The 27,827-nt window shown below is 41.4% G+C and overlaps 1 protein-coding gene across 1 annotated transcript; it reads right to left on the reverse strand.

Annotated features, from left to right (window-relative positions):
- Nucleotides 1-743: 743 nt before the first annotated feature.
- Nucleotides 744-27,462, reverse strand: mecp2 (methyl CpG binding protein 2). Its single transcript, XM_085146927.1, has 6 exons — nt 27,228-27,462; nt 10,542-10,728; nt 10,211-10,413; nt 9,894-10,087; nt 9,650-9,786; nt 744-7,130 (listed from the first exon to the last, which is right to left on the reverse strand). The coding sequence occupies exons 1-6, from the start codon at nt 27,257-27,259 to the stop codon at nt 4,692-4,694; spliced, it is 3,192 nt and encodes a 1,063-aa protein (XP_085003053.1). The 5' UTR covers nt 27,260-27,462; the 3' UTR covers nt 744-4,691.
- Between the last annotated feature and the right edge of the window lie 365 nt (nt 27,463-27,827).

A 27,827-nucleotide genomic window follows, 5' to 3' on the forward strand; every position in this document is an offset into this window, starting at 1 on the left:
GGGGCAGTGTTTTGACAGTGAGTGTGCTCTAAGATGCTTTTCTGTTTAACTTCTTCTAGTCTAATAAATTTATATTGAATTTTTAAATATAACCTGATGAATTCCAAAATAGGGTTAACGGTTCTTTTTGGAGTTACCGTTTAAAAATTTTATGAAACCTTTCATCACCAGGCAGGCAGCGTCTTACAGGTGAGATGCTTTCACTACCATAGTATATTTGTTTACACATTGATCTTCTAAGCAAAAGATCCTTGGTTTGATTCGAGGAAGAGACACAAATCCCTTTGGGGTTGTGTCAGGAAGGTAAAACAGGCAGAGATAACTGCTGTGAATGAAGGAGTAGCTTATTTATGCGTTTTAACATTCAATTCGTTTTAGCTGCTCCTTTTTTTAAGGAAACTTTGCCCTTTTCTAGGCCACCTGTGTGAAGCAAATATGTTTCAATAACTTGCGTACTTACAGAAAAAAAAAAGGCTACATTGCTGCACAATCTTGTGACATTACTCAAAAATACCACCTGTTCTTTACTTCAGATGGTATCTCTTCATCCAAGTAGAAAAGACTTTGGAAACATTCAAAAATTAACTAAACAGTAATTTTCTTCAAGTACCTTTAAACAAAGAGTACGGAGGCTTCAAACAAGCGGCAACCTCCAGGGCTAAAAAGAAAGAGAAGCAAACATAGGTGAGCAAACGTTAGCAGCTAAACTTACTGAAACGCAGTGAAGGCAACAACCTGCCAAAAACATAATTTTGTCTCCTTTTATGTCCTGATTTTAAAGTTTTTGTTGCTTATTTTGCTGCTGTACTTTTCCTATTATATTTTCATGTCACAATTCAGAGCTGCACACTTAAAAATGAACTTCTTCCTAGTCCCCCTGGCCTTTTTTAAGTTTTGCATTCAGATTGCTTTGTTCTTTGTAATGAGTTGGAATTTTACATCTGTGAGTTTTTTCTATCAACATGTCCAATACCCAAAGGTCTCCGAATGGATCCAAGCATGCTCATCATTAACCTTGATCATTTGGTTATATTTTAAGGTGAGGAGGAGACTTAAACTTCAGAGTTAAGAGAAAAATGGAAGCGTTTGTGCTGCTCCTCAGCTGCTAATGCTAAATCAATAGTCAGGTCCCGATCAGATCAAGCGTTTTACCCAAGTATGATGTTTTGAATGCCTCCAGTAAACACAGACTGTACAAAAGAAGAGATCATAGTCAGTGCCGGTCTGCGAAGCCTTGGGTTTGGCATTGTGGTGCCAGAAGAGTCCAGATTCGGAAGAAGCTTATGTGCACTTATTTGGCGCCTTTCAACCTTAGCGGGTCTAGAAAACGGCTTACAATCTGCTTGTCATTCACACATTCACATACTCATCTACAAGGTGCTTGCCTGCCATCAAAACCAACTCTGGATTACAGTGTTTTTCCCAGGGATACGAGGCCTGGGATCAATTCACCAACCCTGAACCATGGCAGAGGGTCCAGGAAGGTGGGTGGTGGACTCGTGGCTGGTCAATGATACGGTAGCCACGTGCTAAAGCGTTCCCTTCATACTATTTATTTATATGAGAGGGAAAGCAATTTACACCATCATGGTATGTTGAGGAAAACTTCAAAGTTGCAACTGAGAGCATAACCTCATCAGGAAAGTGCTTACTGAGGACATCAATGAAGTGAGAAGTAGGGTCACCTTCTCACTGGCCTCTAAACATTAGGACTTGGAGTTCTGGCCATTAGTAAGAACACAGATTTAAGGCACTTTCATAATGGTTCCACTTTTCAGGCAGCACCGTCCTTCTTTTATGCAGTCTGTGCTTGGAAAACGAGGCGCCTGGTTCAGTTGTGACAGTAGAAAGTAAGGATGGAAAATTTGACTTTTTTCTATACTGCTAGGATCCTTCAAAAAGACTCCAGGGTCTAAATTAGGTTCCAGAGAACCTAAAAAGTCTCTGCTCATGGTGTAGTACGTTCTGAAAGTTAAGAAACTCTGGAGTGAGGCTCAGATTGCGTAACATTTGTGATTGGCCAACCCCTGAGGGAATGCAGCCAATCAGTCTTAGTCATCTGACAGTTATCTGTCCTGCATGTAAAAATCAGCACGCTTTCTTTGAGGTGAAACTGTCGGTAACGGTTTGTTTAAACAACACTGATGCCTGGTTCAATGGGGGCATCAGAGTAGTGTTCAAGCAACGTCATAAACAGAGGAAATAATGTATTTTTTGCTGCCAGAATCTGTGTGCGCGCCAGTAATGCAGGCTTCATCCTGCACAGTGATGGAAAAGGTTGAAAACTTTTTGATAAAGCTGTTCTTCTCTTTCACCTTGACCCCCAACCAATCATAGCTGTCCCTCCCTGAGCCTGGTTTCTGCTGGAGGTCTCTTCCTATTAAAATTTAGTTTTTCTTCTTCCACAGCTGCTCATTTGAAGGGATCGTCAAATCGTTGAGGTTCTCTTCGTAACGTCTGCCTTACATTATAAAGTGCCTTAAGTGGTGCTACATAAATAAAACGGAACTGAACTGAAACTGAGACGTGAACGCAGCAGGGATGTAACCTTGTCATGACTTTTTTCACAGCTGCTGCCATGTCAGCGGACTAATCTGTCTTATCTTTGCAGAAAACCAGCAGTCTGAAGCAACATTTTACTTCCTTGAAAGAAGTTTATCTGAGCCTAAACCTTGTTCATGTTTACGGATTGTGAGTGTTCATATCATCAGATGTCTGAGTATGATCCTTACTGCAGACTCAATAAACAGCAGCAGAACTCAAAGGTTAAATTTCTCCAGAGAAGCTCAGACAGCCCAGCAGCTGTTTGATAAAAAACATAGAGTAGCTGCTTTTCAGGGACATTGATAACTCAGAATGAGGTTGTTTTACTACTGTTGGAGAGTTAGAAATATATATTTGTTCAACACTTTTATCAGCAGGCTGCCTAGTGTTTGATTTTGCCATCATATCTCCTTATTAGGGCTTAGTCAGATCTGTCTGAGCTTTCGGTAAAGCTGAGTTTCCCAGTTTTTCCAACATTTCTGTAAGTTGGAAACCGTTAAGTAGAGTAGCTCTGATGTGACATGCGCCCAGCATTTGGAAACATAGCCGTCTACTGATAACAAGACTGGCAGCACAAGAGTGTTAGGAAAAGAAATAAAGGAATAAATATAGAGTACCTCTGGAAATATAAGTTAAATAAATGCGGCTCTTTTTGTACCACATTTTTTCTCTTTGCTTCTGTTTTGCAAATCAAACGACCAGAGGTCATCCTGGACCTAACTTCACTAGGTTCAAGTCCCCCTAAGCGCCCTCTGAATCACTCTCAGAAATGGATTTGCAGACTTACAGCTAAGATTTCAGCTCAATGAACAGCTCTGCCCATCCTCGGCACAACTAAACCCACGTGAAACTGAACCACACCTCAGTCCAGGTTTTACTACTGTAGACGACAGTAAAACCTGGCAGGGTTGACCTCTGCGTAGGTGCGCTCCGGTTGAAGGCCTGCAGGGTCTCTGAGCGACATGCAGGCGGTTGATTGTACAAACTGGAGGAGTGCAAACTGTTCCAGATATTCAACATGAAGACACAATAAAAATAAGTAATTTCCCACTCTTTCATTAAGACTAAAAACTAAAATAAAGCTACTGTGAAAGTGGGTTTGGTTTGACATTAAAAGTGCTTCCTTTGGAAACAAAAGACTACGGAAAACAGATTCATCCTGGAAGAACAACTTGCTCTGTTGGACATACTTAGAAAAACCAATGAGGCGGCTTTTTTTTTTTTTGCCAAGCAACTGACTCTGCTAAGAGGAATCAAGAACTCCTCACACTGTTCAGACATTTTAGACGGTATTCAGAATGACTCAAAATCATGGCCGAGTACAGTCACGAATTGGGTATAAATACTCACAGATTAGATTCACTACTTGTAGGAGGCATTCTGAAAATGGATGGAAAACATTAGTGCCCCCTCTCCGTTTATTGTTAGCTTAATGGAAAATGGGGACGAAAATAAATGATGAGATTTCCGAGAAACCAGTTTAAGGTGCAAACCGCCGCCTCACATCATCTCTGAGGCTTTCAGTCGAGGACTAGTTTCAGTAAGGGACAGTCAGTCAACAGGAGGAGTTAAGAGCAGGTTAAAAGTCAGGGACTGTCAGTCAGCAGCACAGCGATGAGTAGGGGACTGTCAGTCAATAATATCAGACTTTAAAGCTGTATAACAGAGACAAAACAATAAACTATCAAAATACTAAATAAAAAAACAGGTTATATTCCGGAAGCAACGTTTCGTTCAGAGTAATGTGTTGTTAAGCATTGGTTTTTAGTTCCAAACTACTCCCCCCCCCCTCCCCACGGAGACTAGCGGGACACAACAGCTGCCTTTTGATTATATATACACACACACTTTTTATCGTTTTTTCCTTTTCATTTGTTTTTCCTAGAAAAAAGATACTATCCATTTTCCACTCGAGGTGTCCCTCAGCGCCAGGTTGGTTCTCTAATCCAGAACTTTACAGAGTCTCCAGACAGAATCAAACAGAGAACAAGCTGCGACAGTCCTTCCAGCTCTGTGTGACGCTTTCCTTCTATCTGTAAACGGTGTAAAAACCATTACAAGGACATCCCAGTCATACTCCTCTTCTGCCTGGTGCTGATTCAGTCCGTCAGGCTATTGGTAGACGGCAGGTTCAGCAGTCCAACCAATCAGCTGACTCTTTCGCTGACAGCAGTCCGTGACTCTACGGTTTCTTCTCGGCTGGGACAGGGAACAGCAGATTGCGGGACGATGTCTCTGAGCTCTCTACCCTCACCTGCTGCCTCTGGCTCTGCCCGGAGCCTAGCCCTACCATCTGCCCCAGGCACGTGACCAGCCCCAGATACTCCAGGAGGTCCAGGAGGCATGGAGCTGGGAGGCCTCGAGGTGCTGTTTGATCCTCTGTCTCCTCCTAAAACCTCTCTGCTTTCGGATGGCATGGCTGGCTCCCCTCTCCCCTCTGTCCTAACCCCTTCCACGCTGACGTCTCGGCTTGGGATCAGGCTCCCTCTGCCAGGCCTTGTGGTGCTCAGGTCTTGTGGCTGTTCGCTCTGGTTTTGCTGAGCAGGGACGAGGTTGGTCCTGGTTAGGCTGGAAGATGGTCGGCTGGATGAGAGGTGCTGCACCTGTGGCCTGGTAAGCTGAGAGTGTGGCTGGGAGCGCAGCTGTGGTTGGATCCGCTGAAAGTGTGGTTGTGCTTGGGACTGGGGTTGGGACTGGGGCGGCCTAGGCTGGGAGAGAGATTGACTGGATTGTGGTCTGTATTGAGTCTGGAGTTGATGTTGCGTTGGGGGCCTTGTCTGTGGTTGCACTTGGTGTCTGGGTTGCAGGTGAGGTTGAGGTTGGGCTGAAGTTCTAGACTGGGCTTGTGGCTGCATTTGGGTTTGAGGTCTGGGCTGGGATTGAGGCTGCATTTGGGCTAGGGTCCTGGACTGAGGTTGAGGATGAGTTTGGGCTGGGGTCCTAGCGTGGAGTGTCGACGGCATTTGGGATGGGGTCCTGGATTGGGGTGTTGACTGCGTTTGGGCAGGAGTCCTGGACTGTGGTGCTGATTGTGATTGGGCTGGAGTCCTGGACAGGGGTTGGGGTTGCAACTGGACTGGGGTTCTGGATTGGGTTTGAGGCTGCGTTTGGCCCGAGGTTCTGGGCTGCAACTGAGACTGAGGTTGGGCTGGAGGCCTGGATTGGGACTGACTCTGAGCTTGAGTTGGGGTCCTGGCCTGGGATTGAATTTGAGGCTGAAGTGACTGTCGGGGCTGGGGCTGAGATTGCTGTTTGAGCTGGGTTTGGAGTTGAGATGGGTGCCTTGACTGGGTTTGAGGTTGGGGTGCTGTGGGGGATGTGGTTTGTGGATGTGGATGCCTTGTTTGGTGCGGATGGATGTGCAGGATGGAGGGGCACTGAGGAGGATGTGACTGAGGTTGCGTATGCTGACTCTGAAGCTGGGTTCGGTGCTGGGTTGAGGAATGAACAGGTTGTGAGGGAGCTTTCTGGTTGGCAGCCTGAGGCTGACTGTGGGTTTGGGATGGGGGCTGTTGGGGCCGTGGTTGTGTCAGGCCGTGTCGGGTAGGAGAGGACTGGGGTGCTGGGTAACGACTCTGGGCTTGGGACTCATGGGGAAACTGTGGCTGGTAGCGTGGTTGCAGGGTAGGATGTCGAGGTTCGGGCAGGGACTGTGGTGCAGACTTGGACTGCGGTCTGGGAAGAGCTTGCTGGGTGTGCTGCGACTGTTGGGAGGTGAGCTGAGGCACAGTCTGAGGCTCAATGTCTGGCTTGGACTGGCTAGAAGGTGCTGGGTGTCCAGAGGGTGGAGGAGGAGGAGGAGAAGGTTCATCCAATGTTGAGACAGTGGACTGTTGGTGGCGATGCTGATGATGGTGGTGGTGGTGGTGGTGGTGATGGTGGTGCTTGTGAGGTGTTCGCTCCTTCCTTTTGTGGCTTTTTGACGGACTAGTGCTACTGCTGCTACTGCTACCCCTTCCACCCGATCCCCCCTCTCCTCCCTTATCGCTTACATCTTCACCTACTTCTTCCCCTTTGGTTTCACCATCACCTGTTGCCTCTCCTGATTTGTCCTTGTGCTTCCGCCCTTTATGTGGCTTGTGTCCATGTGGTTGGCTGTCATCTGAAGCAGAAGGCTGCTTCTGTGATTGTGACTGGCTCTGCTCAGAGGGGGCGGGCTCAGGCTCTGAGCTTGGACCTCCTGCCATTGTACTGCTCTCCTCCTCGGCCGCTGTTGACTTTCCAGTCTCTGTTGTTGTAGCCATTGGAGTCTGCACACTCTCCCTTTCCTCCACTGTCTCTCTCGTTTTACGTTTTTTGATTGGCAGAGCTGTTTCCTGGACAACGGGTTTGGTGGAAGACTCCTTAGCTGCTCTCCGTTTGGCCTCAGCAGCCAAGATGGCAGCTGCAGCGTAACTTCCTGCTGTTGAGCTACCAGACGCTGATGCAGCGGAGGTGGATGCTGTGGCGACTGATGCTGCTGTGGAGGCTGACGCTGGTTTCCTGCCCCGTTTCTTGGGGGCAGTCTGTGGTGGAGGCGGAAGTTCTTGTTCTGATTTCCTCTTTCTGCCAGGGCGGGACTTGGTCACCAAGGCAGGAGACACCACCTGCAGGGGAATTGCCAGATCAACAGGAAAAACCTGCATTAGCATTGTTGCTGGAATTATAAAAACATATTTAAGATTTTAAAGCACTGACTAGACTGGTTCCTGGATGCTTCCTAGGTGAGTTGTTTTGGAAATATCCAAATAGTAGGGACTCCAGGGTAGGCAATAAACATGCTGGAGAGATCATGTCACTCAGCTAGCTTTGGAACACCTTGGTGTCCCCCTTGAAGAGCTGGCTGAGGAGAGAGAGATCTAGGCATATCTGTTTAGACTGCTTCCACCAAGATCCAGGTCCAAATAAGCAGCAGATAATAGATGGATGAAAATACTAACCGTACTTACTACAACCACATACTACAGTCTATCTACTTTTACTCATCATTTACCTCTGTTTGTGAGGATCTTCTCCAAGTACAGCCTTAAGTTTCGAACCATGAAAATCATAAACACTAGTGCACAGCTAGTGCACTAGTGTTTATACTGAGACTACTGCCTCAGTATCCACTCTCAAGACATTCTTGGCAGGACTACAGCCAGTCAAGATAAGTTGTTTATTTTAAACTCCTAGTGAAAGTCTTTTCTACCTTCCAGATGATTTGTGGATCTCTTGTGTTGATCAATTGCTTAAGACCTTATTTCAGTGTATGTTAGCTGTTTTGCCCATCTTCAGGACACAACTCTACGAAGGGAAACAAAGTCTTCCATGAATTCCCTTCCCATTCTTTTCACTGGGATATTCAGAAGGTCTTTGTAAAGATGGAACTGGAGACACACACAGGATCCTTAGCCATGTCTCTAACTTTGCTACAAATGAGGATTTACAATCTGTCATTTCCTGTAACATGATTTAACAATCTCTAAATAGTTATTTGCAGGCTAAAGTTGATCAAGGTAAAACCTTGGGTTGCCTTTATTTGCTGTCACACACAAAAAGAAGAAAAGAAATACAAGCTGCCACCAGCACTACCCCTCAGATTCCAAGTAGATACACCTATGGTCTCAATTTGAAAATCCTAGATTACTTCCGTCTTGAATTATTGAACTCACAAGATTTTAAGAAAACTTGACCTTGAAGTCAAGATCACTGAGATTCAAACTTGTCCAATGTACATGCAGCTATGGTATCAATTTCAAAATCCTATGTTGCCTTGTTCTCGAGTTATCACACTCACAAACTTTGGTGTCCATGTCGCCCACCCGCCCGGCAAAATGACGGCAGTACTAGGGCTGCCACGATTAGTCGACAAGTCACGATTACGTCGACTATCAAAATCGTCGACGCATCGTTTGAAGCTTTGTAAGATCACAAAAGACGCAGGAATAAGTAGTAGGATTTAAAAGTGTAATAACGGACTGAAACAGAAGATGGCAGCACTGCATGTACAAGGCTCCGACGTTTTTGGAGACGTCTGTTACCCACTAGCTCGATAGCTAGCCGGGGGCTAGGCTCACTAGAGCCGTGAGAACACCGGACTCCCAGCAAATCGTTTTCAAACCCACCGCCGTCTTTCGCTACTCAGGTTAAACATATATAAGTCACTTGGATAACTTAAAAATGTTATTGTTTGGCTTTTTTTTCAGTATTTTATTTGTTCCTGAGTGAATCGGTTTGGCTGAGATTAAAGTTATAGTTTTTACACAGCTGAATAAACGTCAAACAGACAGCTGATTATCAGAAGTGTGAGATGCTCGAGAATATACTCCGGTGTCCTGTTATATTTTAGATAGCAAGGAGCAGACGGCTGAGTTTATTAAACTCCACTAAAACAATCTGCAAATTTCATTAAAATTTAATAAACTATCATCTTGTCTTTATTGTTAGTTAGCACATACCTTAAACACTTAAAGCTGTAAGCTAATGATAGTTATATAAGAGCAGATGCATGCTGGTGCAATAAGCTGTACGTTTTAGTTCCAATGGATGATGATCTGATTAGTCGACTAATCGCAAAAATAATCGGTGACTAGTCGACTATCAAAATAATCGTTTGTGGCAGCCCTAGGCAGTACCCATCAGCCTTTCACAGCTGAGGGGTAAAAATTACAGGACGCCTCCAACTATCCTTGAAGGTAGTGAGCCAGAATAGCAGGACAGCATGACCCAATGTTACTGGTTGGGAGTTGGGTCTTCAGTCTTTCCTGTCTTGCCTGATATAGGATGCTCTTTACATTACACCTGTAGGTCAAAGGGGGACCAGTTTGACTCTCAAGAGCTGCTTTGAAGGTTACTGAAAAACACAAGTCAATCAACCTCAACAAAGTGGTGATTCATTGGATGACATTATGGTGTAGAGGTGTGATCATTTTAATCAAAATATCTTTAAATGATTATGTTTATACGTGTGGACATCAGTTTTGGAGAGTTGCATATTTTCTCCTTGAAGCATATTTCTGTTAGCTTTCCTGGACAGAAGAAATTGCTTAGGAAATGCATGTTTGAGTTATTCAGCTTACTGCGACAATCTCAACACTGTGCTTCTCGAAAATGTACGAATGACTAAACGACAGAGCAACCATACCTTTGAGGTGGTGGTTGTGGTGCCAGTGGAGGTCTCTGCTTTGCCGAAGGGCATCTTGACCAGCAGTTTGCCCGGAGTTTTCTCAACCACACGTTTCATTGCCACGCCTTCTGTAGCCTGCCTCATCTTCCCACTGCCTACAAAAACACAAATAGATACACAATTACAGAAAAAATAAATACTCAAATAGAAATACTCAGGAACAGCTTTCCAGTATAACTTCTAGAAACACATCTTTTAGTACCTTTGGGCCTCCCACGACCACGCCCCGATGGTTTCACCACCTTTGGTTTCTTGGGTGGGCGCTTCTCACGGCGGGAGGGGCTCCCACGCCCAGTAACAGTAAAGTCAAAATCATTAGGGTCGGTTGTTGTGTCACCGACCTTTTGGAAGTAGGCAATAAGCTCCACCTTGGAACGAAACGCTTTCCCCTCCGAGCTAAACAGCAAAAAACAAAAAAAAAACAAAAAAAAAAGCATCACAAACGTTCATTTGGGGGTTTTACTCCTCTACATCCTGGACAACGAGCACACTGTCAGGGTGGCTCAGGGCATGGCTTACTTGATTAGGTAGACATCAAACTTCCCAGCAGAGCGTCCAGACTTTCTCTGTTTCAGTTTGCGGGTCCAGCCTTCGGGCAGAGATGGGTCATCATACAGCGGCCCTCGGTCCCGAATGATGGAGCGCCGCTGCCTGGAAGCAGACTCGCTACCACCTGCAGACTCTGACCCTGGCTCTGAGGGACCGGCCACTGGCTCTGACATCTGCAAGGAAAAGGTGAGCAAAGACTTGTCCTTCATCCTGAGCAAAATGTGTCATGCTGTTCAGCAGGTGATGAAATTTGTCCCTCCATGATTCCACTGTTTCTACTAACTTCTAATGCAGTCTTTACCTGGGTCTGTTGCTCCAACCCTGTCTGTGGCTGCTGTGCTGTTGAGGTTGAAGCTGAGGCCATGGTCTCTGTCCCCCGCTCAGCATGACGACGTTCCCTGCGGGGTTTCTTGGTCTTGGACCTGTCTTTTTCCTTCCTTGGAGGCTGGGGTTCAATAGGTCCTTCGTCACCTTCTTGCCCCTCCTCCCTGCACAAAAAAGAGAGATAATCATGCTGTTGACATTATGACCACAACCTGTTAGCTGCAAGAATCCAAATAACTTCATAAATATAAGTTCATCCACATAGAACACTTTCAGATCAGTGTTTGACTGAGTCAGTAAGAACACGTTAGGCTTCCTTTAGCTTCACTCTAGGGCTGCCACAAACGATTATTTTGATAGTCGACTAGTCACCAATTATTTTTGCAATTAGTCGACTAATCAGATCATGCGTCTATTGGACGTAAAACTTACAGCTTATTGCACCAGCACGCATCTGTCAGTTCAATGTTCTCAGCGGCTCTAGTGAGCCTTGAACTCGTGCTAGCTATCGAGCTGGTGGGTAACAGACGTCTCCGAAAACGTTGGAGCACTTTTGAAAATATGTGATGTCTTGATAAACCGAGCAGATATTTGAAGTCTACACAGCTACATTCTCACCCGAAAATATGTTAATGTTGGGCTGCACTATGAATTTTGATATAGGTTGGGCCACGATGGATACACCCGACCCATCCTTCAAATCTGGGGAATTAAAGAATGCATCTTTTGGCTGCGTTTGGGGGAGTCTTCGAATTTGGACAGGCGTGCCACGTCCTTGTAACGTAATTGACCTACAAATGCGGCCTCCAAAGGATGCGGCCGCTAAATTTGGACACAGCTATGAAACCGGACACTACTTCTTCTTTGGCGTTTAACGGCAGCTGGCATCCCTGGACATGCAGTGCTGTTCTTCTGTTTCAGTCCGTTATTACACTCTTAAATCCTACTATTTATTCCTGCGTCTTTCGAAATCTTACAAAGCTTCAAACGACGCATCGACTATTAAATTAGTCGTTGACAATTTTAATAGTCGACGTAATCGTGACTAGTCAACTAATCGTGGCAGCCCTACTTCACTCCCATCAAATGTTTGCAGAACATTTAACTCAAAAGATCCTTCAGACCTGATATCTGAGACAAATAACACTGAGAAGTGTTATTTGTAGTGAAAGGGAAACACTAAATTCCAGCATAAGAAACTAAACCTAATTGTGTTTGCCACATCCATGGAGGACAGGTTGTGGTGATTGATCTAGGAATGAATTCTGATTAATTCCAGCAAATTATGTATGTCAGGGCATCCGTCCACAGACTGTTCCTTAAAAGAAAATGGGTCAAGATACAACACGACACCCTAAAACTCACAAATCATTCCACCTAATAATGTTCAATGAAGACTAAAGATAATGGTTTAACAATGTCCAACATAAATGTTGTGCGAAGGCCTGTAGCGAGGAAACCAAGCAACAATCACTGAGGCTAAAAATGAAGTGCCAAAACCTCCGCTTCCTCTAACGGCCAATTGAGGCTGATTCTAAAAGTGAGACAATCTTCATACACTCTAATGTTAAAAAGCTTTGGCTTCAGTGGATATCTTTACCAGCAGCACCCGCTAATCCAAATATTGTCACTACTTGCTATACATACACTATAGCTGCCAAAATGCTAACGCTTCATTTAATGCCTTTAAATGAAGAACCTGAAACCAATGGGTAACAAGGTGACTACGTCCATCTTTTATGTACGGTTTGTGAAATCTTACTTATATAGTACCTTGCCTGACCCTTTACTCCTAGTTCTGATTGTGTAGCACTTTGTAGACGTCCCTGTGCAGCACTTATCTCGCAGACAGCTACAAATGCTCTCTAATGCTTTTATTTGGCTACTGGTGATTTGGTCTTCTATTTGCTAAAGCTAAAGCTGGCGAGATGCTGTGACTCCCTCTAATCCCTAATCCCTAATCCTTTGTCTGTTTGCTAAATCTGACTGGTGTTTGTAGATTACAAAAGCTAGCATGCGATCGCCTAAATGTTAATATAGAGTCCAACATCAGTGACACATGTCATGGTGGCTACTTCCATCAATCACTGAAAAGGAAAAAGTGGGCACCCAACATTATACATTATAACATTTTTATTACTTTTAAGACTTATTCTGTATTTATGCAGAATAAAGCATATCCCAAAGGATTTACAAACTTTTTCCTGCAACTGTATGTAGTGAATGTTGGGATATTACACTATAAACCATGCATGTGATTGATTGGATCAATATCAGATTTCGGACCTTTCCAGAAATAAAGCCCATGCTAACAGTGGAGCTAAATGGGGCACAGACCTTTTTTGGGGGGATGGATGGATGGTAAAACTCCCTGCCTTTGTTTGTGGACCTCATAGTGAGGTTATCAGCTCAAGCAGCCTGGTGCTCTTATCCGGTCTTTAAGTCGGACGTCATTAGCCGTGCCTGGTCCCAAACTACGCTGCAGGTCCCAAAGCCAAACGAACACTGCGGCATCACTGAGAGTCGAGAAAGTGTCTAAATATGTTCACCTGTAATAAAATGATCAGTGTGGCTGCTCTACCAGGTGTAACAATTAAGTTTAACATCCAGGCATCCTTGAAAAAAAAATTATAAAATTTAACAGAGTTAGAAGTTAGCAGGGAGTTAGCTCGCTAGTTTCCATCTAAATACAATACAGCATGTGGTGACTGAGGGATTTCTGAAACAAATTAAGACGTACAGCTCTGCTATCACTTCCAACATAAATGAAGACAGAAAACTAAACAGCAGTGACGTTTGTAGGGTTACTGAAGTTGGGCTAGCTGGGATAAAATGACGTGCTACGTGATCACTAGCAACACAGCTATCTTAGCATAATATAAACAGTGAAGCTGGAGGACAAAAACTAACTTTTTCCCACTCGATTAAAGTTAACGTGAGGGTTCCTGATGGTTAGGGACAAATGCAATTAAGATAACCTGTATTAGTCCCACACGTGGGAAATTTGTTATTGTAATCGCATGGCAGGATGCTATAAACGGACCAAACTTCAGTCAGAAGAACAACTGAGATAATCCATCCACAATACGAGGTTAGTCATTAATACACTGCTGCGTGGGCTGGGCTGTAGATACATCTTAAGGTTTTAAAAACTGAGCTTTAAAATCAATAAGGATAATAAAAACCAAGAGAGGCCGACAGTGATCACTGACTGTTTTTAGGGGCTTGTAGATTAAATAGAACAAAATGCAAAGCATTAAAACCTGTTAAAAACACAACAGCCTTATTAAACACAGAGTGGTTTGGGCCCTGAAGCAGGATTCATCACGTCATCACTTAAAGACAGGATTGTGAAGCAATAGCAGGAAGTGCTGAGTTACAGTGACTGACTACCCCTGAACGCACCAACAGGAAGTCTTCAACTCACGCTATGGTTCGTCTTTAAGTAACTGTAGGTCACTGTGGTGTTTTTTACCCACTGCAGCAGCTTTGTGACAAAAAGAGATACACATCTAATGTTAGATTAGATAAGCATGAGTGGTGCATTTCCCCCTGATGCTTCTTGAACTTAACAAGTTACGATGTAGTTTGTGTCCTTTGCTCAGCTGAATACAACTACTTTATCTAAGAAAGCTTTGGATCAGCTGCAGAACACATTTTCAGTGCAGATTAATCAGTTTTTAATTCCCTCAGTACACCAAATTAGTTTTTAAAGTTATATAAAACTGTGATGGTTTTTATCTTGCTTTGACCGACCATCTTTATTTGGTGCAAAGCGATGTTGAATTTCCTGTTTTTCTAACAGGGAGCAGAGGCTGTTTCTCATCATAAGTCTGACAGCTGGAACAAGATTAACCTTACTAAATAAACTCTGACAGAAACCAGAAGAGACCAAAATCAGAGTCACTGGTGGAACTGACAGCAGAGGACAGATAGCTCTCTTCTGATTAAAAGACTAATCAGAATTCCTCATTAATATTTATGTGTTAAATGATTATTTCAGCAGCATGAGGGCTGAAGACGAGCCGGACCGGTGTTTACTTCACATTTCCAGTTAAATGTCACATTGAGACTAAAAATGTCAGACCCAACAGAATGCCTTTGTTTTCTTAAACTTTAAATCAGTCATTTAAAAACTTCAGTTCATAAAATTAATAAACATTGCTTCTGAATGCATGAAAACAAAAGCTCTGAGGTGGTTTTGAGACATTGAAATCTGTAATAGAAAATTCTTGTCTGAAATTGGCTGCATTCACGAGCACTTCCTCTTTTTCATATTCTCCTTCTCTTCTGCTTTAACCTGACAGATGTGTACAGATGGATGCAATTGTTCTGTTTCTGAATGTTAATTGCTGGAACGAGATAAATCTGTGTAACACCAACTACTTTGTCTTTGCTGGCTATAAAATAAAACCTGCATGTTATAAAAACAGATTTATATATAAATGAAATATTAAAGTATCTGTGCGTTGTGTTTGGGTGCATTAGACATTCAGATTTCAATCACATTTATGTAAAAGCTTATCTGATCCATTTTCTGCAGCACAGCCAAACTTATAGTTCACAAAGTCTATACATTCATGTATTAACTTATGAGGAGACGGATGTAAAATATGTATACCGTATTTTCCGCACTATAAGGCGCACTTAAAATCCTTTAATTTTCTTAAAAATCCACAGTGCGCCTGATAATCCGGTGCGCCTTATATATGAATTCTGGTTGTGCTTACTGACCTCCAATCGATTTTATGTGGTACACAGCGCTCAAAAATCTGTCAAAAAATGTTTTAGTACCACTTTGCTAAGCTATGAAGCCGCACCGCTTGATGGATTGTTGGATCAGGTAGTCAGGAGCCTCGCGGAGTAATCCGGGTCCAAAAACTCTGTCTGTTCAGGTCCCAAAGTCAAACGAACACTGCAGCGTCACTGAGAGTTAAAACTGTCTAAATTCTTTCATCTTTAATAAAATGATCAGCGTTGCTGCTTTACCAGGTGTAACAATTAAGTTTAACAACCAGGCATCCATGAAAACAGAATTTATTAAATTTAACAGAGTTGGAAGTTAGCAGGAAGTTAGCTCGCTAGTTTCCAGTTAAACATGATATAGCATGTTCTGACTGAGAGATTTCTGAAAGAATTAAGACGTTCAGCTCTGCTGTCACTTTCAGCATAAATGAAGACAGAAAACTAAACAGCAGTGACGTTTGTAGGGTTAAAGTTGGGCTAGCTAGGATAAAATGACGTGCAATAATGACGTATAATGACGTGGGATATAGCGACACAGCTATGTTAGCATAATATAAACAGTGAAGCTGGAGGACAAAAACTAACTTTTTCCCACTTAATAAAAGTTACCGTGAGGGTTCCCGATGGTTAGGAACAAATGCAATCCCAAGGCAGGATGATAAAGGCTATAAACTGAGATAATCCATCCACAATAGGAGGTTAGTCATTAATATACTGCAACAACATGGGAATAAAGCAGCTGCAAGAGAATTCAACATTAATGAATCAATGGTACGGAAGTAGAGGAAGCAAGAAGAATGACTTGAGTTAAGTTTGACTGATCTGACTGTTTTGTTTCACTTAATGCGCTTTATAATCCGGTGCGCCTTATGGTCCGAAAAAATATGGTAAAGATTTGCTGGAGAGAGGAACAAAGCACAGGAAGCACAGGTAGGTAAACAACAGAACACCATCCAAAAAGGCCAAGCCAAGAAAATCCCAAAATACTGAAAGTCAAGTGAGTAAAAGTCCAACAAAAATCCACAAAGAGGAGCATGAGGAAGAAAGAAACAGACAATCTGACAAAGGGGAGGTCAACCTCAGTGTGTGGAATACAATAAAATTGAGCAACAAACAGGTGAAACTACCAGGTGAAGGCAAGTAGAAAGGAGGGAAAACAGCAAAAGTGGGAAGGAAGCCCATGAGACACCTGGGAAAAATTGACCCTTCAATATAAAACAGGAAGTAACAACATGAGCACTCACAGAGCGTAACTCTATTAAAAGGGTGTTGTACAGCTCTTTCTATCCCCTTTCATATGATATATTACTCGATATGGTTTCTTTAATTTTTTTTCCAAGGTAAACTTTGACCTGGGTCAAATACTTAGCCAAGGTACTAGGTACTCATGTTCCTCAACGCCTAGTATACTGTTGTGAAGTTTGAAGACAATCCATAAAAAAATTGAGGGTAAAATAAAGTTTTTACCCAGGCCTTGACCTGAGGCACACCAAAATAAAATCACCTCGAGCTGTTATTGATATCTACTGTCACACAAAATTTGAAAATGATATCTTGAAAACTGGATGCTAGACTGCTAACAGACAAACAGACAGACAAATGGAACCTATTGCACAGTCCCTCCCTTCAGGGGAAGAAAGATGAACAACAGAAACATGAACACTAAAGACAAACAGCAACAGTGTCTCCCTGGTCAAAAACCATAGGTTGAACAGTTGTGATAGTCACGACACTGCAATAAAGAAGTTAAAGGCATGTGTCTATTTTTAACACTACACTTGACTGACAACTAATTTGGTTACTAAAGCCACACAGTGACCTCTCATACACAGACCAGTATTATCAACACCTGTTATTTTTTTCATGTAAACAACTCTACATTAAAGGTTGTCAAGCCGTCATGTGAAAATTCTGACTCAGTTGCTGCATGGTGAACTTAACATGTGCAGGCTATCACAATGTCAGCATTTTAAAATCGGTTACTGCGCAAGTAGCTAACAGTCACCTCAGTAAGATAAGAGCAAGAGGTCAAACGTTTGATATTTTTATTTGATATAAGGATATAAAATGCACAGTGTTTATAATGGCAACTTTTCTTTTTTAGAACGTCTAGAGATGATGAAAAAACACTTTGGTGAAACCTTTGTTTTGTTTCAGTGCTCAAATGCTTAGTCCTATTCTCAAAGCAGCACAAACTGTAATAGCCGAGATTCAACAACCATGGACATAAATCAGTACATATTAGACCACACAAATCAATAGAAGTCAAAAGTATTTCACAAACTGTTAGGAGACTGTGTTAAAGTATTTGCTGGGTAATGAGAGAAGGTGGGGGAGGTACAGGAAGAAAATAACAGCAGAAGAAAACTATAAATGAATGGATACCACGAAGACCATGATGAGGCAAGAGTAATCTTAAAACAAATCTTTTTTGGTCTTCCTGTCATTCTACCACTTCCTTTTCTCTGCTTCTTCCTTTGTCTCGCCAACCACCTGCATGTCTTCTTTCACATCAATAACCCTCCTGTTTGGCCTTCCTCATCTCCTCGTTTGCCTCATAGCTCCTCCACATTAATTCTCAATCACACTTTTCTAATTTCCAACAACAAAGAACCTATAAGCACCATCAGAACTTTAATATTTCACATCCTAATGTGTTGAAGCTGCAAGAGTTTCTCCAAAAGCTCAGTTCAGATGTGACAGACAAGTCTGAGCAGCTGACTGATTAGTCTGATCTTCATGGGGCTTGAGGCTGCGATGTAAACACAAAAAACAAAAAGCACTTTTGGACCAAGTAGTTCTCTAGGTCCCTTTGGGAAATCTGGGAATCCATCTGCTAGTCTGCTGACTTAACCCCTGGAGGCCAATATTTTAGGTCCCCCAGTTTAGCTGGAGGATATCCAAGCCAAGATGTCCTCTTCCATCCAACGGTTATTGTTTACAAACTCAGAAACATAAAAAACTAAATAAAAATAACCTGATAAAAAGTTAAACCGTCATCAGAAAAACCTGTTCTACCCTGTGATTGGTGAATAGCGATCACACTAGGTTTTAAACTCTGATCCCCTTATTCTCCTTAAAGACCATTTTAAATGTATTTATTTGATGTTGAGTCTTTTAAATTTAGTCTTGCATATTTTTTGCAGTGGTTATTATGTCATGTCACTGAACTGCACTAGCCTGCATCTAGGATTACCCCTACTATCTTTATATATGTTGCTAAGACTCACATTTTACTTTAATTACTTGTATAAAAACATGAATATTTGTTTATATGAACTGTATGCTGAAAACTCTCAAATGTCTTATTTCTATCCAAACTGTGAAACACTCTGTGATCCTTACAATTAAAATGAGTATTATCATTATTATTATTATTATAAGGCTGTGGTATTTTTGATAGAAGCTGGAATGAATGTTGGTTAACCTCACTTACACACTGATAAACGAGTCAGCCTGTAGTGAACATAAGTAGACGGATATCAGCTGAACAACAAAAGGTAAAAATAAATAAATAAATAATTTTTATATATATTTTCACTAACCCCTTCAGAGTCTTTTTAGGTTTAAAAAAGTAAAATACATTACCTAACTTAAATATTGCACTTTGTGTCACACTGGCAGAGACTAGGCATTGGTAACTATCTTTTTCTTAGTCTATGAAAATAGGAAGATGTGAGTTTAATGACAAATTGCACCTAAATTAACAATTGCTCTTGCTGGTTAAAGCCAGTGCTCAGGAATGCTTACAAAGGTAACTCTGATGTACGTCTGAGAGGTTTCTATTTTCCTTTTAACATTAATAAACACATTCTTAAAATTGGCCAGATGCTTTTAGTTTACTTTACTGTTAATTCTGAACTGACATCAACCAAATAGTTTTAAATTTGGTTTATATTTCCATTTTAACTTCGGTCTAATGCTTAATTGAAGAAAATAATAATTTAAAAAAGTATTTTCAGGTCAGATCAAGTAGTTGCTGGATGATGGGGCTATTGAGAGTGTGACGCATGGAAGCCCTGACTGACTAGGAGGTGGTTAACAAGGCAGACACGGTTAAAAACGTATCATTTTCTGACGCAGAGCAAACCACCAGTGCAGACAGGCCACTGCCTAATGAAAAGGGAAAAAGCATGGGAAAAGCTACCCATCATACGACTTCAGCTAGACCGAGGATGTTCCTTCAGCAGTCAGTTGGTGGGAATAGTTTGTTAATGCTGACATGATGCCAACACTTCAAAACAGCACTATATCTGGACCAGAGGCAACCAGGCTGTTTGAAAGGCAATGGAGGCAAGGTGTATGGAGGTATGTGGAAATGGAGTGTCAACACGTCACATGACACCATGCTGAGTCCAGATAATGCAAATAGGCTAAAATAACAAGAGTTAAAAAAAGAACCGGCTGGATGCTATATGGCAAAAGCGAAGGTTTTCTACATCAGTCCATTACTCTAGATTATGTTCTATTTTATTGCGAGAATTTAGAGTCGTTTTATACAGCCAGTGTTTTACCTTTTTTACGAACAACTAATATCATCCCTTGTCCAACAGTGCGCAGATTTTAAAAAAAAGGTAGTATTTCTTCCAAGAATCTAAAGTAGTATTACACAGCTCCTACCTACTGACTTTTTAACAGGCATACGAAACCAGAATCAGCCAGCTCCAAGGACATTCAGAGTAGGGGTGGGCGATGTATCGAATATACTCGGCGTATCGCGAATTTTTTTCACGTACAACGGCTAAAATGGCTTTATCGTAAACATTGAGAATAAATTGACATAGAAATATTAAGCTGTCTGTCTGTAATTCAGAGGTTTTTTCTCCCACATGCTGCAAATGCACCATTCGTCCTCCCCTCCCAACCAGAAAGTTGGCTACCCACACTGCACTGAGCATGCGTGTTTATATACTACCAGATAGGGAAAAAAATGGCGACAGCGGGATTTTCAGATGAGGAAGGGAACAAGACGCGCTTTCGTTTGGATTTCACAAGGAGATTGTTGAACAAAATGCATCAATTTGCAAAACATGCCCTAAAATTATTGCTGCAAAAGATAGCAGCACCACAAATTTATTTATTGAAAAGTCATCCACTGCAAAATTAAGGATGTTTTACACTGAATGTCAACGTCCCCCCACACGCCAAAGAAAACATTAAATAAACCAGCTGTGATACCTGGTCTTGGTCAGTCGTTTCTATGGTCACTATCTAGACTTTTGTTTCTGTAATTTGAGGTCACCACATTTTTTTATATTACTATTTTTATATTTACAGTCATTTTTAGATTTACTATCAAAGTATCGTCATTTGTGAAAAACCTCTGTGTGCAACTGATGGTTAAAATAAAACATTTCAATTCATTCAGATTTTTTGTATTCAAAGAAGAAAAAATATTGAATGATCCTTTTGAATGAGTATAGCAGTGCAATTTTAAGCACTATATAGTTAAAAAATAACATTTGTTTTTGGAGATTATTTAAACATATCGCGATATATATATTGTATTGTGATATAGCCAAAAAAAATATCATGATATTCGATTTTCCTCGTATCACCCAGCCCTAATTCAGCGTGTGATTTCACTGAGTTTGCTGTCTATCGAGCCAGAACAGCAGACAGGAATCCAAATGTGAACCTGCTGTCTGTTCCTGAACTTGAAGACCACCATCCACCACACGACACCAACCTACCTACAATGTCCTCTATAATGCTCAGGTTGTTGAAAGACACATTCAGAGATGAACTGTTGTTCTAATAAATTAACAGAGGAGGAAACTTTATTGGCAAAGAAAGTTATCAAACCCTCAAAGGTCCAAATACTTTCGGATTCATTACCCTTATCACAGACAACTATCCAGCACCCGAGACGAACCTGGGGACTAAGGCTACGTCTACACTAATCCAGTTAAATTTGAAAACGGCGTTTTCGTCTAAAAACGCTCCATGTCCACACTATCGTTTTCAATTGTTTTCATCCACACTGAAAAGGCTGTTGCTGTACTGCGCATCCGTGAAACGTAAGATGATTCACCTGCATCACTTCCGTATGCCGTTTATTTACTTTCCGGCTCTTTGAAAAGTCGCAGCAAAATGAAGAGGAAAAGTGTCCAGTTTTATCTGGAGCTATATGGAGCATGTACAAACTGACATTAACCTTTAATAGAGCTGTCAAAATTAGGAGCAAACAAAATGACTCCTCTACAATGTCGTCCGCCATCTTAGTTGAATTCTTCACATGACTGCATCATATGACTAAAATGCGTCATCGTTTTCGAAAGCCTCCATCTTCGCAGTCCACACGGCGATGCGAAAATGGCTTTTCAAATTTATCCACTTTGGAGAGCGTCTTCAAAAAGTTTAGTTTCCCTTGACCAAAAACGCCGTCTCGGTGTGGACGACAGGCCAAAACGGAGAGAAGAAGATGCATTTTCAAATGAAAACGTATCAGTGTGGACATGGCCTAAAACACACACACACATATATATTAATTTTAGTATATTTTGTTGAGATGATATGGTATTAGGAGCAAATTCTGAATTTGAATATTAACAGAAATTTGCTCTTTGTTTAACTGTTACATTGGATTTGATACCAGGTATTACAGCTGAGGAATATCATACTGAAGCTGAATGAAAATACGTTGGAGTGTTTTGGTTTTGCTTTTTTCCTTTTCAGGCTTTAATACTTGTGAAAACATTCATCTGATTTGAAGCAATTTAAAGAACATTATGTGCCTTGTATATGAGAAGCTCTGAACTAAAATCAGTCCCCTACCTCCAAACCTGTGGTTTCCACAGGCCTCCAAATCTGCTGTCAGAGATCACATAACGAATCTTTCTACGTTAACCTGAGCTCCACTCCCGAGTCCATATTTATAGAAACATTTCATGACATGTCTCTATAAATATGCTATGAATATGCCATGAAACAGTTTTTTGTTTTTGCTTTTGAGAAAACTAATACAGTAGGGGTTGGGAATGTTGCATAACTCCTATTAAGACATGAATATTTCCACTGGAACTTCTTCAGGAATCTCTGAGATGGTCAGGTGGGAGGCACCTGGTAAACTGACGTGGAGTGACCCACAGGTTGTGTCTGAAATTATCCACTGATTCACTCCTCTTACTCCCTGTATCGAAAGTTGCTCTGGTCATTTTAATTATGCTGTCACAACATGACAGATCAACATTAGCTAGATTAATATATATCCAGGTGTATTTCTGTCATAAATTATATCATACTAGAGCAGGAAAATATGGCCAAAAATATTTATCAGGATCTATATTTGAAAATTTGCGATAACGATATAACTGACAATATAATTGATGCGTGACAAAATACTTTACAACTCCACAACTTTATTAGTGCAAAAAAAAAAAGTCAATTTATTTTCACCTAAACAAGCAGCTGTTTATATTAGTTTAGTTCATTAGTTAGTTCCCCCTAGTGTTTGCTGCTATTGTCATAAGGCCTGCAGCTATTTAAAGCTACGCCGATTGTTTGTTGAGTCAGCGTCTTGTCACCATGCTAGTTACAAACCAATTCTGGTTCATCTGTTTCACTCAACGATCCGCTTTCGCCCTTCTCATTATCCGCTGCCGCCATGTTTTTTGTACAATGTGCGTATGAAAACAAAGGCACTGCACATGCACGTTTTACCCATATTCTATCATGATATTTCATTTTTTTAACATTGCCTAACATTGTACTGGTATTACTGTGAAAGGTATAATATGGCCCAGCCCTATATCATACAGCAGTATTTTCCTTAAAGTAGTAATTACACCATGAACATCTACACTGGTTGTTATTTTGAGATACTTCAAGTGCATATATAGGCTGTATAAAGAGTCACTATACATTCACACAGCACTATGAAATGGTGAACTCACCAAATATAGAGAGCTAACAGAAAAGCAGCCTGAAATCAGACAAAATTATCACCTTGTTGCATTTTCACTCTCACATTTGAAAACAGTTGGACACAAAAGACAACAAATAACATCCAAACGTGTGTTGACTCAGCAGGGATCATAATAAATGTGAAAAGTTGAGAATAATTATTTTAAAATGCCACAGAATGTCTGATAGTTGAACTGATGTCAAGCATTCATCTGTGTTTTTCATCATAATTCGATGCAGAAAACATCAGACTGCAGGAAGTGAAGTGCATAACCTCAGAATATCCTGGAGGGCCTTCAGACCCAGGGGTGTGTCCAGAGACAGGGCATGGGGTGGCACTGGCCCCCCTTAAGAGCTCCTTTCGAAACATTAGCTGCAGCTGTAAAATTTAAGATGTAAGTCAAATAAATAACTTAAATCCCTAAACACTGAACACAATTCTTAAGACACACATAGTTTTGGCTGCACTACAGCTGTAACCAGTAAAATTCCATGACTGTAGTGATTCAAGTATTTATCCCGTGACTCATTCATCAAAGTACGTATTCAATATTTTAATACTTTATTTAAGACCCTTTTTTCCTCTGCTACTGTGGGTGAACATTCAAGGCTTTGTTGATCCGGGATTTATTTAAAGTTTATCTTGAATGTGAACTTTACTTTCATGCTGGTTCTTTTGTTATGACAGAAATATAAAATCCTACAAAGCCGGTCCACATATATGGATGTCAGTAAATTATTTCATTAGCACAAGTAAGAAATACTCCCAGACTGGCATTTCTCATTATACAACTACAAGTAATTAGTCCAGTAATGTAATCCGTTTGTTTTTGCATAATGAGAACTTTTCCAATCTGTGCATGAAATAGAATTCATTTGTTAATTACTGAACCAATAATATGTGTATATCGTTTTAATGGGAATGATTTTAATTAGTGTGGATGCTGATTCAGCAAATTATTCTTTAATTGATTCAAATGGTCTAGCTTTTGTCAGATTGGTGTCATTTGGTGAGTTCAAACTGAATATTGCAATTGGCTGATTCAATTAGAGCCTATTCAAGCCCCGTTTCCTGATTGGTGAATTACAGTTCAACAGGCAGCTGATGTGACCAGAGTAAGCAGAAAGAGCCAGACAACCACAGACTCTCACTACAGACATCTACAGCCAAGTCCTAAGTAAGATAGAACTTATTCAGAAGTTTGTCAGATTTTCCCAATAAAAATCCCAAGGGTGATTTTTCAAAAATAAAAAACTCCAGTTACTCACAGGAATATTGAAATAAAGCATTAAAGTGTTCAAAAAGAAAGTCTCCAGTTAATTACAGAAATTTACCAGGCTACTTTAAATGTGTCTCCAATTACTTTGGGAAATTTAAAAGTATGCATTAATGTGTGCTATTTTCAAAATAAAAGCTTCCTGGATAGTTTTAGAAAGTTATCATAGCATAGCATTAGCATAGCTATGCTAGTGTTTGACATAAAGAGCTCTCAACACAGACAGCATCGTCAGAAGAAAAGTTGATCAAATAAATAAAAAAATTTGTATTGTTCGATACATATGCGTACCGAACCAAAATCACTGTATCGAACGATTCAATATCGATAAGAGTATTGTTGCACCCCTAATATATACATATATACAGTGGAACCCCGACTTACAAATACCCCATTCAACAAAAAATTCAACTTACAAAGGCACTTAACAGCAATATTTCTGCCCGTGTTATGGCAAAATGCTCGCATAACGAAATCCGCTGGCTCTGATTGGCTGAGCCCAGAATGCCTGCAATGCCCAGAATGCCTTCCGAATCATGTGACAACCCCCTTAGCTTTCATACTTGCACTTAGCTGTTCCACTTGAACGACATATTGTTGTTGCAGTTAGCAATTAGCCTATAGCCTATCGTTCACTCAAAAGGCACGATGGGTGCTTCGACTTACAAAAATATTCCACTTACGAAAGACCCTCAGGAACAAATTAATTTCATAAGTCAGGGTTCCACTGTGTGTGTGTGTATATATATATATATATATATATGTATATAAAAACAGGAGGAAAACAGGGGAAAGAGAAGGACACACACTATTTAGTGTGTGTCCTTCTCTTTCTCCTGTTTTGTCTCAAGGCAGATTCAAACTCTGGCCTCATATTAGTTACACATATTTCTTAATGATGAAAAAAACTAAACCTTTGCCTGGCTTTTTGTTTCCACTGGCAGGAATGAACTTCCATATAAATCAGTACATATGAGAACACAGTAGTGAAAAATTATTTTCAGAGACACAAAGAAATTCACATTTTTATCCACAAACACAAGTACATCGGCTGCAGAGTGTGACATCTTTACAAGCTGAGTGTTTTGATTTGCACATAGACTCTCTATTTTGAAGCACGAATGTTAGCTTTTTGACTGGTACCATGGTGACTTTAGTGAGCCATTATATTATTATATTATTCTTTTATCTATTATATAGATAAAATAGTGACAATTTATCACCCAGTGCTAATATGTGCTAATTAGTAAATGGACTGATTCCTATATAGCACTTTTATGCTCTCCCGGAGTACTCAAAGTGCTGTATACAACATGCCTCATTCACCCATTCACACCCACTCATACAAGCACTTCTAAACACAAGTGCAAACTAATCTACATTCACACCCATTCACACTCCAATGAACGCATCGGAGGGCAACTTGGGGTTAGTATCTTGTCCAATGATATTTGACATGCAGACTGGGGAAGCCAAGGGTCGAACCACCAACCTTCCAATCAGTAGCTGATCTGCTCTACCATCGGAGCCACACCTACTAATTTGTACTAATTAGTACAACGGACTATTAAAACAAGCCTACAGTTACTAAAAAAAAAATCACCCTACTCATGAGTTGTTATGACAGGAGATACTATCCATAATAGTCTACAATGTATTTTGTACCAAAGTCTAAATATGATTTTGAATGCTGTAAAGTTTGGCATTTTAACACTGGACTCTAAGGAGATGGCCTCACTTTTGGACAGCCTCAAGTGGCCATTGGAGGAACAGCAGCTTGTAGCATCTCTTCCTGGGCTTCAGTTTTGCCCTGTGAATGTTTTTGGTTTTTCTTCAAGGGGGGTGGGCATGGCACCCAACCCCCAAACTTTTAGACACACCCCTGGATGAGTAGGAAACCGATGTGTTTTGATTTTGATAAATTCTGCCATTGTACAATGCGTGTGTACATTTAGTGCATGATGGCAGTGATGCTGTTGAGAGACAAACGCTTCAGTGAGTGTTGGTGCTGCTGAAGCTGCAGGTGGAGGTGAGGAACAGGAAGTGAGCTGCTGAAGAAACTGGGACACACAAACATACGCACGCACAGGGTGATGGGTTCTACTCCCGTTCTGCAGTTATAAACATGTACAAAAAGTGGCAGACACTCTGTGTCTATGTGGCTCAGCGGCACTAAGGCAGCTGGCCGCTAACAGGGTAATGATCTGTTTCAGCCCGCTTTGGGTAGGTGGGTGGGTGGAGGCTGCGAGTGCAGTGAGGGAGGTTAGCCCAGGTTACTGGTGAGCGGGGTTAACCCGGGTTAGTGATGAGCAGTGTCAACAGCCGGACCCTCCTCTCATGAGAACACTGTGTTTGCTAACCAGCTAGCAACCGTTAGCTCCTGCCTGTCAGACGGAGCGCGGGAGGAGGGGTGCACCGTCGCCGCTAAGCCGCGGCTGGGATATTTGTGACAACTCCCCGGCCTGACTTCCAGGAGAGTTGTGGTAAAGTCGGAGCGGCCCGGTAGTGCGCGGAGGACGGGCTAAGCTAAGGCTAAGCTCCGCTCCGCAGCTAAAGTACAGACTGAGCAGTAAGTTGGTGACGTATTCCTGCTAACCCCGCTCCGCCGCGACAGGCCGGGGTAAAAATCAACGCACTTTCACTTCGATAAAACAAACGACAGAAATGGCTCTCAGCCGTCGGAGCCACGGTAGCGGCGGCACGGTAAGGGAGGATAAATGTAAAAAGCCACTTACAGTCTCTCCTCTCCGCTCTCCACGGCGGCCATTTTTATTTAAATAAATAATTTTATATTAAAAAAAAGCTCCAAACATCTCTGCTCCCTCCTGCTGCACCCCGCCCCCTCCGACTCCATCTCCAACCGCCGTCAACCGCCAACACCGCGAGATTTGCTCCGACATGGGGTCAACAGCACGGTGCAGGGGCGGTGTAGTCCCGCGAGAAGACGGTCAAAGTGAGACGTTCTCGTACCGCTTTGAATATATCTGTAAAAATAACAAACGTCAAAATATCAGCGTCAGTAACGCAAAAAATATATGCAAAACCGATATAAAAATAAAACAATACATTTTAAAGTATTTAAAGTAAGTATTAAATATGTAACTGTTTACAAGATACACTGTTAAAAATGGTAAAATGGTTCAAAACAATAAATACGCCAAATCTTAAACTTTTATAAAATGTCTCATAATGTTTTTTATTACACTTTATTTTATGTAAATATTTTCTGACACACATCTACACTTTAACTGATACCTCCAGAAGAATTTCTATTGCAATGGAAGACAGGGAGGCATGCTTAAGGTCTCCACTTTAGAAGGAGCTTTTTTCCAGAA

This window comes from Neolamprologus multifasciatus, chromosome 20 (genome assembly GCF_963576455.1).
Source record: "Neolamprologus multifasciatus chromosome 20, fNeoMul1.2, whole genome shotgun sequence".
Taxonomy (NCBI): Eukaryota; Metazoa; Chordata; class Actinopteri; order Cichliformes; family Cichlidae; genus Neolamprologus; species Neolamprologus multifasciatus.